Raw genomic sequence first — 17,989 nt, 5'->3', positions numbered from 1 at the left:
TTTAGTTCTGCTGTTTCTCTTTGAAGTCTGTTTCTGAAGTTTTTTTTCTCAAGAATAGTTACTTTTAAATCTGTTTATAAAATCCAGGAAGGTTGAAGTGTTCACCTACTGGCTTTTGTATGTTACCATTCCTGATGTCCAGTTTGTGTCTTTATTCTTTTACGTAGGGACTATCCGGTTTGGCCAATGTATGTGGCAGGGGGGCATTGCTGGCATATGATAGCATAGTAGACATGCAGGTGAATGAGCCCTTGATGGTCTGGCTGATGTGGTTGGGTCCTCTGATGGTGTCGCTAGAGTAGATATGGGGACAGAGTAGGCAATGAGGTTTGCTACAGGGATTGGTTCCTGGGTTGGTGTTTCTGTGGTGTGGTGTGTAGTTGCTGGTATTTGCTTCAGGTTGGTGGGTTGTCTGTAAGTGAGGACTGGACTGCCTCCCAAGGTCTGTGAGAGTGAGGGATCATTTTCCAGGATGGCTGGAGAGGTTTTAGCTGGGGACTGTACGTGATGGCCAGTGGTGTTCTGATATTTTCCTTGTTGGGCCTGTCCTGTAGTAGGTGATTTCTGGATACCCATCTCGCTCTGTCAATCTGTTTCCTCACTTCCCAGGTGGGTATTGTAGCTTTAAGAATGCTTGATAAAGATCTTGTAGGTGTTTGTCTCTGTCTGAGGGATTGGAACAAATTCAGTTGTATCTTAGGGCTTGGCTATAGACAGTGGATCATGTGATGTGTCCTGGAAGAAAGCTGGAGGCATGTAGGTAAGTATAGCGAACAGTAGGTTTCTGGTATTCGGTTGTGTTTATGTGACCATCTTTTATCTGCACTGTAGTGTCTAGGAAGTGGATCTCTTGTGTAGACTGGTCCAGGCTGAGGTTGATGGTGGCGTGGAAATTGTTGAAATCCAGGTGGAATTCCTCAAGGGCCTCCTTTCCATGGGTCCATATGATGAAGATGTCATTAATGTAGCACAAGTAGAGGAAGGGCGCTAGGGGACGAGAGCTGAGGAAGTGTTTTTCCAAGTCAGCCATAAAAATGTTGAAATATTGTGGGACCATGTGGGTATCCATAGCAGTGCTGCTGACATGAAGGTATACGTTGTCCCCAAATCTGAAATGCTTGTGGGTTAGGACAAAGTCACAGAGCTCAGCACCAGGCATGCTGTGGCCTCATCAGGGGACTGTTCTTGACAGCTTGTAGTCCATCCTCATGTGGAATATTGGTGTAAAGGGCTTCTATATCCATAGTGGCCAGGACAGTGTTTCCAAGAAGATCACCAATGCATTGTAGCTTCCTCAGGAAGTTGGTGGTGTCTTGAAGATAGCTGGGAGTGCTGATAGCGTAGGTCTGAGGAGAGAGTCCAAATAGCCAGATAATCCTGCTGTAAGAGTGCCGAGGCCTGAGATAATGGGGCATCCAAGGTTTCCAGGTTTATGGATCTTGGGTAGCAGATAGAATACCCCTGGTTAGGGCTCTGGGGATGTGTCCATGTAGATTTGTTCCCATGCTGTAGCCAGGAGGAAGTGTGTGTTTATTTAATTTATTTTACCCAAATTATTATTTCTTTAGACTGTGATAGTGCCTCAAATGTGCTAGGGACTTTCCAAAGGCAGGGGAAGACCCAATCCCTGCCCTGAAGATTGTACAGTCTAAAATAGGGGTTCTCAAACTGGGGGTCACAACCCCTCAGGGGGTCATGAGGTTATTACATTGGGAGTTGCCAGCTGTCAGCCTCTACCCCAAACCCCGCTTTGCCTCCAGCATTTATAATGGTATTAGCTATATCTAAAAGTGTTTTTAATTTATAAAGGGGGGGTCACACTGAGAGGCTTGCTATGTGAAAGGGGGCACCAGCACAAAAGTTTGAGAACCACTGGTCTAAGCAGCCAAAGGAAGAGGATGGAACTGGAGTTTTCCATAGCTCCTGCTGCCCCTGTCACTAGTTCAGGCGGCAATGGGGTGGGCGAAGCAGGGGCTCAGGAGCCAGGACTCATGTTACGTTGCTAGGTTTACCACTGGGTGAACTTGAGCCACAGACTTCACCTCCCTTCCCCACCTACCTCAGGCAGGGGCAGGGGCAGCTCTAGGCACCAGCAAAGCAACCAGCTGCTTGGGGCAGCCCATTTGCAGGGGCGGCAGCTAGCAGGGATCGAGTCTGGGAGCTGAGAACCAACATGGGGCCCTGGGAGCTGTAGTTCCTTGTTAGCTCCCTGCCTATAGAACCAGCCCTGGAGCAGGGAAAGAACTACATTTCCCAGCATTCCCTTGGTCACTTCCAACAGGAAAGAGGGGGAGGAAGTATGGTAGCTGAAACCTCATGCTGCGGCTTGAGATCACTGCTAGAGAGGGATGGCATTCTGAATGGGGAACAAGTGTGCCCAAGGAGTAGAAGGCTTTGGCCCAGATATCCCCTTCAGAAGACATCCCCAGTCTGGCTTAGGGATACTGGTGTGACCTCACCTTGTAGCCCCCAAAGTAGGAATTGGGTGGACTAAATGGACAGTGCCTCTCTCTATCTGAAGCCTAGCAAGGGAGGTACATGGATCCCACTAGAATTTAAAATGAGAAGTAAGGGAGGGGAGGCTCTACTGGACCTGGGCAGCTTTAGATACAGTACCAGGCACTTTAGAGGATTTCCACTTCTGAGCCATGGAAGCAGAAATTGACTTTTCCTGTCCAGATTTAGCTAATATTCAGAAAGGGAATCTAGCACCTGCCTTCCAGATTTGAACACCTCAAAATTCAGGAGTGCTCAAGCTCAATTTGGGCAGCTGCTACTTCATTTCTCCCAAATCAAATACACTGATTCACTGTAATTTGCTATACAAAATGTAGATAAAAATTGAGCAAGAAATGCTTCCCAGTGGTTTTTAGGACTGGAATTGCTATTTTCAACAGCCAGATAGCCTCCAATCACACAAGCTGAAAATTGTTACACTTTACTGCAGTTCTGTAACCATATGGGAACCAATCCTCTGTGTTCTGTGCACATGCTAAATTCCTGCTGAATGACCTGCCCTGGGAGCAAATCACCAGTGACCCAGGGCTAGGGCAGAAGGAGGGTGCAGGTGGGGGAGGGGGGAAAGAGCCCAGGGCTGGGGCAGCAGGGGGTGTGGGTGGAGGAGGCAGAGCCCAGGGCTGGGGTGGTGGGGACTGGCACTGAGGGGGTGCCCAGAGCTGGTGCAGCACTGGGTGTGTGTGAGCCCAGGCCTGGGGTGCAGGTGGGGACAGCCTAGGGCTGGGACGGCGGGGGGAGGCCCACAGCTGGGGCATCAGAGAGTGCGGGGGGGGGGAGAGAGCCTAGGGCAGGTGTGGGAAGTGGCAGGCCCACAGCTGGGGCACCAGAGAGTGCGGGGGGGGGAGAGCCTAGGGCAGGTGTGGGAAGGGGCAGGCCCAGAGCTGGGGCAGCACTGGGTGTGTGTGAGCCCAGGCCTGGGGTGCAGGTGGGAACAGCCTAGAACTGGGACGGCGGGGGGGAGGCCCACAGCTGGGGCATCAGAGAGTGCGGGGGGGAGAGCCTAGGGCAGGTGTGGGAAGGGGCAGGCCCAGAGCTGGGGCAGCAGGGGGTGCAGGTGGCGCTGCTTGCAGCCGCCTCGCTCTGAGAGCCCCTGGGGACGAAAAGTGCCGCTAGAGGAGCCAGGCTGGTTCATGAGCCGCCGTAACACAGAGCGAGGGGAAAGCGGTGCACAGCCGCGCAGCGCCACGAACGCCCCGAGCCTCCGCCTCCCCACCCGCTCCCCCCGTCACCCGGCGGCGCCCTGCGGGCCCGCTGGGGCAGTGTCCTGTGACCCCAGCCCCGGGCTGCTGGGCCCGTCTCCCCGCGCCCCCAGCGGAGCCCGAACCCGAGCCTCGCCCCCAGGGCTGCCGCTCCTCCCTCCCCCGCCCCTGAGCTCCTATGGCAACGGGCCGGCGCGTCCCGCGGCCGGCAGAGGCGGCGGCATGAGGGAGGCGGCCGGGGAGCAGCAGCAGGAGCCGGTGGCCGGGGAAGCGGGAAGCAGCGTCTGTGCGGAGCCGGCGGGGAGCGGCCACTGCGGCCAGCCCTGTGAGTGGTGGGGCCGCCCCGCCAGCCCCGACCCTGGGGTGTCCCCACCGTCTCCCTGCAAGGGCAGTGTCCTGCCCTGGGTTCCCAGCTGCCATCCCCCGCAGCCCTGGGGTGTCCCGTCCGGCTGCCACCCGTCCCCTGCAGGGGCACTGCCCTACCCTGGGATCCCAGCTCCCATCCACCCCCCTGCGGGGGCACTGCCCTACCCTGGGGTCCCAGCTCCCATCCACCCCCCTGCGGGGGCACTGCCCTACCCTGGGGTCCCAGCTCCCATCCACCGCCCTGCGGGGGCACTGCCCTGCCCTGGGGTCCCAGCTCCCATCCACCCCCCTGCGGGGGCACTGCCCTGCCCTGGGGTCCCAGCTCCCATCCACCCCCCTGCGGGGGCACTGCCCTGCCCTGGGGTCCCAGCTCCCATCCACCCCCCTGCGGGGGCACTGCCCTGCCCTGGGGTCCCAGCTCCCATCCACCCCCCTGCGGGGGCACTGCCCTGCCCTGGGGTCCCAGCTCCCATCCACCCCCCTGCGGGGGCACTGCCCTGCCCTGGGGTCCCAGCTCCCATCCACCCCCCTGCGGGGGCACTGCCCTGCCCTGGGGTCCCAGCTCCCATCCACCCCCCTGCGGGGGCACTGCCCTGCCCTGGGGTCCCAGCTCCCATCCACCCCCCTGCGGGGGCACTGCCCTGCCCTGGGGTCCCAGCTCCCATCCACCCCCCTGCGGGGGCACTGCCCTGCCCTGGGGTCCCAGCTCCCATCCACCCCCCTGCGGGGGCACTGCCCTGCCCTGGGGTCCCAGCTCCCATCCACCCCCCTGCGGGGGCACTGCCCTGCCCTGGGGTCCCAGCTCCCATCCACCCCCCCTGCGGGGGCACTGCCCTGCCCTGGGGTCCCAGCTCCCATCCACCCCCCTGCGGGGGCACTGCCCTGCCCTGGGGTCCCAGCTCCCATCCACCCCCCTGCGGGGGCACTGCCCTGCCCTGGGGTCCCAGCTCCCATCCACCCCCCTGCGGGGGCACTGCCCTGCCCTGGGGTCCCAGCTCCCATCCACCCCCCTGCGGGGGCACTGCCCTGCCCTGGGGTCCCAGCTCCCATCCACCCCCCTGCGGGGGCACTGCCCTGCCCTGGGGTCCCAGCTCCCATCCACCCCCCTGCGGGGGCACTGCCCTGCCCTGGGGTCCCAGCTCCCATCCATCCCCCTGCGGGGGCACTGCCCTGCCCTGGGGTCCCAGCTCCCATCCCCCCCAGCCCTGGGGTGTCCCGTCCAGCTGCCATCCATCCCCTGCAGAGGCACTGCCCTGCTGTCCTGTCTCATCTCCTCATCTATCCCCCAGCAGCGCTGCTGCCCTGCCCCACCGCTGTGGTCACATGCCTCATTCATCCCCCCTGCAAAGGGCGCTGACCTACCCCAGAATCCCATCTCACTATCCACCTCCCTTCAAGTGGGATTGACCTGCCCTGGGGTCCCATCTCCCCATCCATTCCCCAGTAGTTGGCACAGCCTTGGCCCTGGTGGTGTCACCCCAGCCCTCTCCTGTGGTGGGTCTCACCTCATCTTCTCCAGTGTTCCTTGTGGGTGACACTGCTTCTCCATGGGATCCCAAACGCCCCAGCAACCTCCAGGAATCACTATCCTTTCCCTAGCGTAATAGTTCTCAACCTTTGGTCCATGAACCCCTGATGGTCCACAGACTATGTTTAAGGATTCCATGAAAGACTTAGACTGAAAAGTGACTGAATCTGTTCACCTGTATATATAGACAATACATTTTCAAAGGGATCTGCACCTCAATTAGAAATTTTTTAGAGGTCCGCACATGAGAAAAAATAGGAGACCATTGCCCTAGTGGTCTCCCCGCTTCCCAACTCATCCTTTCCTGTAGTGCCTTTCCTTGGGGGAGTCTCCCCACATCTCCCTGAAGGTCATCACACTATGCTTGTGTAGTCTCTCCTGCCCCTTCGCCCTTCCTCCTGCAGCTCTTTTCCTACCCCATCCCCACCCGGTAGAGAACAGTAGCCTTCCCCAGGGAATCTCAGACATCCCCACCCTGCCGAGGACACTGTCTTCTCCTTGGGCAGGGGTGTGACCTGTCCATTTACCCTGGGTGTCTCAGTGGGCTCCACCCCCCTGCACTGCCATTCCCCTGGGATCTTCATGTGCTGGAACAACATCATGGGGTCATGGTACATGTACGCTGCAAATGGCAGCCCATGACAGCATGTCTCAGAGCCCAGGTCTACAGACTGGTTCGTCAAGTCCTAAAAATAATTGCAGCTCACGGAGGCCCTGGGGAGCGAACGGGGTAGGGGCTCTAGCACAAGCTGTAATGTCTACACCAGGGGTCAGCAGCCTTTCAGAAGTGGTGTGCCAAGTCTTCATTTATTCACTCTAATTTAAGGTTTCGCATGCCAGTAATACATTTTAACGCTTTTAGAAGGTCTCTTTCTATAAGTGTATAATATATAACTAAACTATTGTTATATGTAAAGTAAATAAGGTTTTTAAAATGTTTAAGAAGCTTAATTTAAAATTAAATTAAAATGCAGAGCCCCCTGGACCGGTGGCCAGGACCTGGACAATGTGAGTGCCACTGAAAATCAGCTTGTGTGCCGCCTTTGGCACGGGTTCCATAGATTGCCTACCCCTGGTCTACACAGCTGTTTTTAGCGCTGTAGTATGAGCCCCATGAGCCTGAGTCTGTAGATCCTGGACTCCAAGACTCACTGTCACAGGCTGCGGCTTGCAGTGTAGATGTACCATAGTCTCAAAAGTTGCAGTGCCATGTCATGGTGGTTCAGTGAATCCAAGCACAGTCTTGCACTTTCTGAACCCTGCAAAGGTTTCTAAACAGTTCCCCTGTGGCCATAATATTGGGAGCCACAGTGCCACCCAAGCTTGGAATATCTGGGCCTGACTGCATACCACTGGATGCAGAATGATGAGAAGTGGGAAGGGGTATTAAAAACACCAATAAAGCAGGATCAAACAAGAAGTACATTAACAGTTTGGGGCTTTAAAGTAACCAATTTTTTGCAATATGTTTTGCAAACAGGGAAGAAATTTGTATATGTTGAGCCACCTAAAAGAGTTAAGGAAGTACTTGAAGAAGAGCTTTATTTTCAGAGAGATGGATGCCAAATTAAACATCCAGTTGCAGGTAATCTCTATAGTCAGAAAGTAAGAAGTGTTTGTTTGGGAAATGGAATCTAAAATGCTGATGAGAGAGTATGTTCAAAACTGGGTCAGTTTATTAAAGCAAAACCATGATGTTGATTATCATCCTTATTGGAATGTACAGAACTTGGAGAAATCCTTATGGCCCATTATTTGTTCCATCATTCTAAAACTTGGGGAACATACAGAGCACATAGAAGTCCAAGCAATTCATCAGCTTGACATTATAGCAACGCAGAACCTGGAAAAGACCATGTGGTTCAGTAATCTGATATTTATCAAATTTTCTTATGGCAAATATACCTGTTACCTTCTTGACACCATTGCACAGAGAAAACAGCTCTTTACCTTTATTTCTTAAACACTGAGTTCAGCATATTTCTAACTCCATATTTTATTAAACTAAATTGCAGCCACTCAGACCATGGATTTAGGAACTTGTCTGATTTGCTTGTGGTCATTCAAGAGGTTTATGCTACTCTGGAATTCCCATTTGAAGTGTAATGGCAAGGTGTCACGGAGTGTGGGGGAGTCCGGCCTTGTACCCCTCTTCCTGGGACTCACAGTGACTCTCAGCCAGCCAGAAAAACAGAAGGTTTATTGGACAACCGGAATGCAGGTTACAGCAGAGCTTGGAGGCACAACCAGGACCTCTCAATCGAGTCCTTCTGGGGGTTCAGGGTCTTTGGATCCCAACTTAGGATTCCCTGAATTCCAACCTCCCAGCCCAAAACTGAAACTAAACTCAACCCCCTCCAGCCGGCCCCCTCCCTTTGTCCAGCTTCCCGGGCAAAGGTGCTGACACACCTCACACCTCCCTGGCTCCGGTTACAGGCTGAGCACCTGTCCCTCACCTAAAGACATCCCCGGCTCTCCCATCCCCCCCACAGACAGTTCCTACTCCATCACACAAGGGACAGAAGAGTATCACACAAGGGACAGAAAAGTGTTTTAAAATATGACACTAGACTACAAGAGGCAAAGAGATCTCTGCTTCCCAGTCAGCTTTGCAACTTGCCATTTGGGATATAAATGTTATTTTTAATGTATCGGTTTCCAGGACATTTCAGTCTTTCTATTGAGCAAATCAGACTGCTACAGGATCTGCAGCAACTTTTTAGGGCTTGCATGGCCCCAAAGGTACTTTCTGGATAAGACCCAGAGTGAGTTTAAATAAATCCTGTACCAGGTCTCAAAACATACTTTGCGTATCATTTTTTTTTCAATGAATATGCTCCGGTCTATACGTAGTTAAAATATTTTAAGAACATATGATCCATCTGTTTTTAAGTCACATGTTCAAAAATATATCCTTGTGGCTATTTTATTCTTTAAGATCTCTCCAGTCTTGATTTGTGTCTGCCTGAATCTATTCACAGTTTCCCAAATCCCATCATTTGAAACTAAAATTGTCCTGCACAAACAAGGCTACTCTTTCTTCTGTAGTATCCTGTCTTAGCTCTGCTAATGATTGTATATCCCATAAAGAGGGTGCTTCTGTAACAGTCATTTTCTGGATAGGTTTAACTTATGCTATTGTTATACTGTGCTTTTCCTTTGCATATATGACTTGGTTTTGAAGGATTAGATTTTTATCCCTAAATGCTGATTGCACTGTATATACACCGGGTCAGTTCATTAAAGCAAAACCATTAAAATTATTTCCATTAATAATAAGCAAAATTTACCTATAGGAAAAGTAAGATAATGGTGTTAAGGAACTTCTTAGAGTTTGATTTCAGAATATGTACTTTGAATATTTTGATATACGATGTTGACAGTTTGTCTTTTAACACCTATAAAGTAAGGCTGTCAAATGATTTTAAAAATTGCAATTAATCACAAGATTAAAAAATAGTTACAATTAATTGCAGTTTCACTCACAGTGTTAAACAATAATAGAATACCAATTTAAATTTATTTAAATATATTTGGATGTTTTTCTTCATTTTCAAATAATATTGTTTTCAATTATAACACAGAATACAAAGTGTACAGTCAGGGCCATCCTTACCCATATGCAAACTACGCAGCTGCGTAGGACACCAGGAAATTTAGGGCCCAGGATTTCCTGCAACTGTAAAAATAAAAACATGTTTAAAAACAAATATTGATATTATCCATCAAAATTATTTTTAAAAAAATCTGAGGATATGGTTACACTTGCAGCTGTACAGCGCTGCCGCGAGAGCGCTCCCACGGCAGCGCTTTGAAGTGCGAGTGTGGTCGCAGCGCCAGCGCTGGGAGAGAGCTCTCCCAGCGCTGCAGGTACTCCACCTCCCCGTGGGGATTAGCACTGTTTACACTGGTGCTTTACAGCGCTGTAACTTGCTGCGCTCAGGGGGGTGTTTTTTCACACCCCTGAGCAAGAAAGTTGCAGCGCTGTAAAGCGCCAGTGTAGCCAAGGCCTAATTCTGCCAAGCCTGTATGTGACCAAAAGCTAAATTCAGAGGTAAGTCTAAAAAGTATTCTCCATCTTCCCACTCCTCTAGAGTCACTGTAACTCAGGTTTTATCTTCACTGCAAAAAAGGTGTGGTTTTTACACCGAGAAAGCAATGAGACATGACATAGGTAGTTTTACCTATAGCTATACCACTGTAGCTACTCAAGGTCAATACTCCCCCTTGGGAACTAGCTATATTGAGTTAAAAACTACAGTGCTTTGTCTCCACTAGGATTTTACACTCAGATGGCTATCGCAGCATAAAACCACAACCTTTTTTCCAGTGAAGACATGGGAGGCTATGTTTTCAACTCTCCTACCATACAGTTTGGTTGCTAAACATTAATCTTGTGTGTTCCCAATATACCCTATATTCCCTTTCTATGAAGAACAACCATACTTCCTCCACCCTGAATGGAGACTTTGGGGCAAGAGTTCCTAACTCCTACCAAGTCCTACCCTGGTCCATCTGTGTCTCCCCCCAACCCCCACCACCAACGCTGCCCCCTCCACCACCCCCACAGACCACTTACCATCTGCCTCAGTTCCTGCCTCTGGGACTCAGCTGCTTGCCTGGCCTGCCACGCCCTATTGCCACCGTTTGGGCCTGCAGCAGCAGCCAGCTAAACATTTGACTGCACAAGTGCTCGTGGGTGCACGCACCCCCCCCCCGTACTGACCCCTTCCCCTCTGCAACAGGCCCCCTAGCTTTGCCCCTTGTTGCCTGCCCCATTTGCCCCACATAGCCTTCCCCCTCGCCCCCCCGCTTCAGTTTGTTTGCCTGCCCTGCCCGTCTCCCTTTGCAGCTTGGTTTGTCCTGCCCCAGCCCTGAAGCTAGCCCCTTGGTCCCTCTGCCCCACTCCCAGCCTGGTTGCTCCCCTCCCTCTGCGGCCCCCTCATCTTGATTAGCCCCTCCCCTCATAAAAAAAACAAGTCATTATTATTATGCAACAGTTGCAATGGTCTGTGGACAAAGAGAATGAGACCACTAATTTGCAGACTCAAGATCCAATCTTGCATTCCTTGCATACATACCCAGTGTTCCTATTAAAGTCAGAGTGAGTTTCGAGTGGGCTAGGAGGGCAAGATTTTGCCCTCCAGGCATGAGAGGATCACATTGCAGTTTAAGAAGATCTGTACTAATATACCAGATTGGGAATAAGGAAGGAGGGTATTTGGCAGAAATCACTGAAACATTCTTGGAACATTTTGTTAGCTGATATCACTAACTGGCTTTTCATTAATTGGTTTCGAAATCTCCATTGACTACACTGAAAGGCATCTCAGCATATTTTTTGTTGCTTGTTTAATTATTGTTTAACCTTTATATTACAGTTGTTTAATGACTATGTATTCCTACAGCTAAGCCCAGCAGATCTGACTGGTAGCTGATGTGAAGGATTATTGGTAAATGAAGCTTAAAACAGTTCCTTTTTGCAATCTCTTCTCTCAGGCTGTTTTTTTCCTGCCCAATGGGCAATTGCAGATTTGGCCAAACTCCCGATGAATGCAAGAGCAGTTTCTAGAAGGTGAATGAATCTGCACCTACAGGACTTTGAGTCACCACATTATAAATACAAACCTCTTTATTGTTCTTCCACATTTTTACTTAATCCTTTTCAATGCCTCATTTAACCTGCCTTTTATACATTAGTGAGATTTTGAATGTTTTCCATCTGACTGCGAGAATCACACTGTAATCTAGCAATATTGCTGCCTAGCTGTGAAATGTTAGGTAGCATAAAATCATTGATGTTAGAGATGGAAAAAACCGTGTAGGTCATTAAGCCCATCTCCCTGCAGGTGCAAGATTGTACCTACAGTACATTTTAATCAAACATTTGCACAGACATTAGAACCAATGTGTTATTTTTGTTTGTTTTAAATCTTAGTTTTCAAATAATTTGATGAATCTATCATACCTACTTAGTTCATCCAGGAAGTCTGCTTTTACAGCATATCTACCAGGTCCATCCATCCATTCTGTAATGGAATCCATATATAAAGTGTATATGACACATTCACTTCCCTTAAGTAAATGGTTGTTTGAACAAACATATTAATGAGGTATCTGTCTGATTCCGCAACAGTCAGGGGCTGGTAAAATGCATTTAAATCCTCACAAGACCATTAGAGGATCTGATCCAGGAAAGTACTGAGAGTTCTCAACAACCACTGCCTTCACTGTGGGTTGAGAATGCACAGTATAACATGGGGCTGGGTCCTTAGCTTTTAATATGCTTATTCAGTTAATTGTAATAATGTCCTGCTCCTCATACATAGTAACACAAAAGGCTTTTTCTTTAATAATTACAACATGCTCTTTAATATCGTCACAGTAGTAGGGTAAAATCAGTCTGAATTCCTATTAATAAAACTCTTTCTACATGAGTTATTCCTTTTTAAAAATCTCTCCAATCTTAAGGAGAGTTGAATTTTCTGTTATTTGAAAATATGCTTGCACCTGAGTTAATGTCAGTCTAAAAACCTTGTTCCTGTCGGCACACTCTCATCCTGATATTTCCTGCAGAAGCTCTTGATTTTTCAGGGGGCTGGATGGGCAAACATCTTTGATAAAAAGACTTTACCCTTAGATGGGAGAAGATATAGAAAGGCTGTTTCTATTGTAACGTAAATCACCAGCACACTTGGAATTGAAAGGTACCCTTAATAGGGATACAAGGCAGGTGAGGTAATATCTTATATTGAACCAGCTTCTGTTGGTGAGGTCTGGTCTGCACTACAGACCTATATCGACATAATTGTATCGCTCAGGGGGATGAAAAATCCACTCTCCGGAGTGATGTAGTTATACTGATTTAACCCTCTTTGTAGACAACACTATGTCGGTGGGAGAGCTTCTCCTGCTGACATAGCTACCACCTCTCAGGGGGTGGATTAACTATGCTATACGGTGTAGAGCGTATTCATTAAAGTACTACAGTGGCACAGCTGCATCAGTGCAGATGCGCTGTTGTAGAGTTTTAAGTGTAGACTTATCCTGAGAGACAAGCTATCAAGCCGCACAGAACTCTTCTTCAGGTCTGGAAAAGGAACTCCCAGAGTCACAGCAAAATGCCGGGTGGAATAGAACAGGAGTACTTGTGGCACCTTAGAGACTAACAGATTTATTTGAGCATAAGCTTTCGTGGGCTACAGCCCTCTTCATCAGATGCATAGAATAGAATGGAACAGAGTGTTTAGCATAGGTAGTTAGCCCATAGTATAAGGGACCATTCAAGCTACAGTGGCCCATTAACACCTCTGCAGTTATAGGACAGAAAGAGGGGGTTAGTGGGTTACAGATTGTTGTAATAAGCCATAAATCCAGCATCTCTGTTCAATTCATGATTTTTGGTGTCTAGCTGAGTAATGAATTTAAGCTCCCAGCTTCGTCTTTTGAAAGTGTTGTGCAGGTTTCTTTTGAGGATGAGGGCTGATAGGTCAGATATAGAGTTCACCCACAGGGCGTTTTTGTGTTTTAACAAAAGGTTTGTTGTTGTCTTTTAACATTTTCCAGTGTAAGTTCATTCCAGAGCACAATGATTGTCTGGTTTCACCCACATAGTTGCTATTTTGGCATTTAGTGCACTGGGTGAGGTATGCCACACATAGGTGCTGGAACTTGCGGTGCTACTGTACCCCTTGGCTTGAAGTGGTTTCCATCATTTACAGTTTGGTTCAATGGCTCTCAGCACCCCCACTATACATTTTTTTCTAGCACCCCTGACACAACATGTTGTGATAGGCATGTGTAGGACCATGGATCTTGAAAGGTGTTTTGTAGGGAGTGTTGATCATTGTAGCAGTAGAGATATGTCTGCAGGTTTTGCGTCTGTTGTTCTGGCGGGGTCTAGTGCCGCTTTGAGTTGTTGTGTCTTTCACAATGGGATCTCCGTCAAGTATGGGTTGATAGTTGTTTGATGATACACTAAGACTATGAGTTGGTCCTGGAGGTCACAGATTCCGTGATTTTGCATGACCTCTGTAACTTCAGCCCTGCACAGCAGGGCTCAGGCTGTCAGTGCCAGGTTGGGGGGCTCAGGCTTCTGTGATTTATTGTTTATTGTCTGCATCCTGTCTCTGACTTTTACTAAAAATACTCATGACAAACTCTTAACCTTATTATACCCCAGGTAGATTCCAGTGTGGGGTGATAGGTGACAACTAGTGGTATGCGGTCAGAAGGGATTTTATTTTTGTATTGAAGCAGATTCTCTTGGCGTATTTGGGAGGCCCATTCCCTGATGCAATCTACTTCTCTGGTGGAGTATCCTTGGTTGGTGAAGGTAGTTTTGAGTGTTTTAAGGAGTATATCCCAGACTTTCTCCTCAGAACATATTCTGTGGTATCTGAGTGCCTGGCTGTAGATAACAGATTTCTTGGTGTGTTTGGGGTGGTTACTGGATCTACGAAGGTAGGTGTGGTGATCTGTGGGTTTCTTGTATATAGTTATTTGTAGGGTTCCATTGTAAAAGCTGATCATGGTGTCTAGGAAGTTGCTGCTGGTAGGGAGTGTTCTAGAGTTTAATGGACTGGTGATGGCTGTTGAAGTTGTGGTGGAAATCTATGAGGGAGTTTAAGTCTTCTCTACAGAGGATGAAAATATCCTCAGTGTATCTCAGGTGTATCATTGGTTTGTAGTGCATTTGACCAGAAATTCTTCTTCAAGGTGGCCTATGAAGAGGTTGGCATATTGGGGAGCTGTTGCTAGGGTTTGGACAAAGTGTTTGTTGTTGAATGTAAAATTGTTATGGATGAGGATGAAATTGATGAGTTTAGTGATGTGCCTGGGGTGGATAGCCCAGAGTCGTCTGTTGTCTTGTAAATATTTGAGGCAAACAGCTATGCTGTCATTGTGAGGGATGTTGACATAAAGGGAAGTGACAACCATGGTGGCAACGATGGTGTACCGATGGACGTTGTTAATGTTGCAGCGTTTGTGGAGGAAGTTCATTATGTCCTGGGGGAAGCTGGGCCTTTGTGTGGTGAGACGTTTGAGGTTGGTTTCTAGGAGTCCCTATATTCCTTAGTAAGAGGCTGTGGCTGGTAGAAGATCCCTGGTGTGGGTTCTTGAAGGATGAGTTTGTAGAGCTTCTCTTGGTGTTGTTTGGGGAAGGAATTAATGAAAACCTTAAATTCAATAACTGTTGATCCAAATTATAGAAAAATAAAGTATATTAAGTTAATTGTGTGCTATATCCTTTGTGTAGTGCTCGTCTGTAGTATATTATGTTGTTTCTGTTCATTACGTTGACCAAAGATATTTGTTTTAAAAGTGGCTTATATTAATTCTTTACAACAACCTAGCTGAAAAGTAAAACAACCCAAGCTAGAATTATCAGTTTTAATGGTATTATTCTAATAAATTATTAACAGTGGCTCTGGAAGGAATATGGAGTGTGAAAAGAAATTTCTCCGTGGGAGGCTTGACACCAGCATCACAGAACAGAAACAGTTTACTTTCACAGCCCAAGTACTATTCCAGGCACGGAGGAATAAGAAGTAAGACAATAGTCAGTAGATTTCAACTGTAACACCTCATTTTGCAACATTAGGATGACACTGTTTTATAATATTTTTTAACATTTCAACCAACCCTTTCTTTTCCTTCAGCAAGTAGCAGGACACTAGGTTGCAGACCTTACATAGGAAAGCTGCTTAGTGCTGCTTTGTTGAGCCACCTTAAGCTCATGTGCTAAGGACCCTGCTTGAAGATGCAGAATACTCTCTTTTTATTCATGTTGGTGGATGGATCTCAATAGCTCTGTGTGGATCCTGAGTCACACTTGCTCTCCTCTCTTCATGGGATTAGAGTTTTCTTCAGGTCTTGGACTGCAGTGACCCCCTTCCTCTGCCCATCTCCCATCTGAGAGGGATAATGGGCAGCTTGGGGAGGTTTCTCCTTACAATCCCCAAGGGGCCTCTTCAGTCCAATGGGCCTGTCCTCTCCCAGCTATCAGCATAGCACGCTCACTATGCCCAGCAGCTCTCTTCCTGACGAATTTGTAGACTGTAGTGGGGAGAAAGCAGCCAAGTTCAGGAGCATACAGAGTTTATAAGCTCTGGCAGAGCAGTGCTGTTAGGGCCAGGGGAAGCATGCAGAGTTCATACTCTCTGCATACTGTGTGGTTAAGTGGGGCTCCTCTTCACCAGGCTGGTGAGTGGGCACTTCAGGCAGGACTTGCTTCAGCTCTTCTGTAGCAGTTCTCGCCTCCTGCCTGGGCATGTGATTCTGTGATTAAGCTATTAGCAATCCCCTAAGAACTCATTTTTGGGGGGCCCATACATTGTTGGCTTAGACACAGATATACACAATATCTACACCTTATTTCCTCCCCAACCTCCACTGTTACTCTCCTTTCCTCAAAGATCACATGTTGTGCTGTGTGCAGTGCTCCACCGTGGATTTCAACACACTGTGCTCTCTTTGTCTTTTTCTGCTTCCTTACAAATATAAAATGTGCTAGAATTCTGAGGCAAAGGCTGTTTAAAAATATCCCCTACCAAATAAAATCTGTACTAATTTCTTTTTCCATATATTTTTTCTTCTAGGATAGCCCCAATGAAAAGCAACATCTCCCTTTCTGGAGGATGTGGGTCAGGGCAGGCACCTCCACGTGTTACCAAGCCCATGATTATTTTGTTCCAGCAAACTCAAAGTACCACAATATTGACCGTATATTATATTTTGTATAATAAAATAATAAAGCCATCTGTACTGGCATCTGATCAGCTCTAACGACAGAGCGCTCCAGCTAGAAGATGTTGAATGTGTAAAGGCTTGATTGCCAAACCTATCTATTTGCAGGCATTGGCAGGTACAGATCAGCCACTCAGGTTTATTGATATTTTTTTACCTCAAATTAACATATTGGGCAAATAACCTTGTACTAAGGCCTTGTCTACATAGAAAAATTGTAGCAGTATAGTTAAAGTGGCACATTTCCGCTAGTGTGGATGCAATTATAGCCATATAACATGCTTATCCCAGTAGAGCTTTTTCCTATATGGGAAGGGGCCTGGGGAATAAGCAATAGTGATATAAGACACCTTTATCCTGGTATAACTATGTCCACACTATAGGTTATACTGGTATAGCTATTTTAGTATCACACCCATAGCTGACATAGTTATCCCAATACTATGTGATCTGGCTTCAGCTCCCATGCTCACCAACACATCCCCCTTCACAAATACATACAGCAATGAGAGGGACTGGAGGAATGCTAGAGTGGGGGGAAAGAAAAGCTGGTGAGATCCTAGGGTAGAGAAGAGAGGAACTGGACACAGACTAGGATAATGGGGCAAGGATGAAAAATAAGGGGTACTGCATAGACAAGAAGCCTGCAAAGTTTAATGGAGGAATAAGGGGATACCCAGGAAAAAGAGGGAAGGGACAAAAGAATGGAAACCAGAGGTATGAGGGAAGAGGCAAATATCCTGATGCTAGAGAGACAGGGAAAATTCACAGGAAAGAGGGGGGTGAGGGGAAGGAGAGAGAGAAGGACCATCCAGACACAATGCAATATAGGGGAGAGGCAAGAAGGAACAGAGAGACAAGGGAGGCCAAAGTAAGAAAAAGCAGAAGAGAAGGAATAAGGGGACACAGGCAACCTAGGAAGAACAAGCAGGGTAGATAACAGAACAAGGGGCAAATAGGAGAGAGGCAAAGAAGGAGCGGGAGGGAGATGCTGCTTTCAGGGGAAGGAAAGATTCAAATAAGAAAATTAAATAGAAATGAGGGGAAAGCAATAAAATAGATAAAAGAAGAGAGAATAGGAGGTGGTAAGAGGTGGAAGAGGAAGAATCAAGAAGAGATGCCTACAATCTGGACTTTAGAGAATTTTATTTCTGCTGCTATATTTTATTGTCTTTCCTTGACATTTGTCTTGTGGCCTGAATTTTCAAAAGCAACTAGGTTTTTGGTGCCCAACTTGAGACACCTTAGAGGGACCTGGTTTTCACAAAATGCTGAGCACCTGCCCTGTCAGAATCTGGGCCCTTTTTGGTGTCTCCAGTTGGCCGCTCCAAATCACTAGTCACTTCTGAAAATGTAGGCCTGTCCATCTAAAGTGTTGGGGAAAGTAATGGGCTCACTGTTCTGCTCAATTGTTACTTACTGTTGTATTTCTTAGTCAGCTGATATTACTGTAACCTCCATGTCTGAGCAAAAGGAAATCTGCATATATCTTGGCCAGCACATCAGTTAGGAACTCCACAATACAATGCGCATTTGCCACACATGAACTGTGAAATGTATTTGAAGGTAAAGTATAGTTAATGCTGGTATTTTTGGCCCTCTTTTTGGCAATTTTACTGTAAAGTGATAC

General features: G+C 47.9%; 1 protein-coding gene across 1 annotated transcript; it reads left to right on the top strand.

Moving 5' to 3' along the window:
* The first annotated feature begins 3,927 nt into the window (after positions 1–3,927).
* Positions 3,928–16,865, top strand: C1H11orf97 (chromosome 1 C11orf97 homolog). The gene is made up of 4 exons (XM_050942817.1): positions 3,928–4,041; positions 7,091–7,195; positions 15,036–15,161; positions 16,212–16,865. Exons 1-4 carry the CDS (start codon positions 3,939–3,941, stop codon positions 16,214–16,216), a joined length of 339 nt encoding a protein of 112 aa, XP_050798774.1. The 5' UTR covers positions 3,928–3,938; the 3' UTR covers positions 16,217–16,865.
* The last annotated feature ends 1,124 nt before the right edge of the window (positions 16,866–17,989 follow it).

The sequence above is a fragment of the Gopherus flavomarginatus genome, chromosome 1 (assembly GCF_025201925.1).
Source record: "Gopherus flavomarginatus isolate rGopFla2 chromosome 1, rGopFla2.mat.asm, whole genome shotgun sequence".
Lineage (NCBI taxonomy): Eukaryota > Metazoa > Chordata > Testudines > Testudinidae > Gopherus > Gopherus flavomarginatus.
This window is presented reverse-complemented; position numbering and strand designations above follow the sequence as displayed.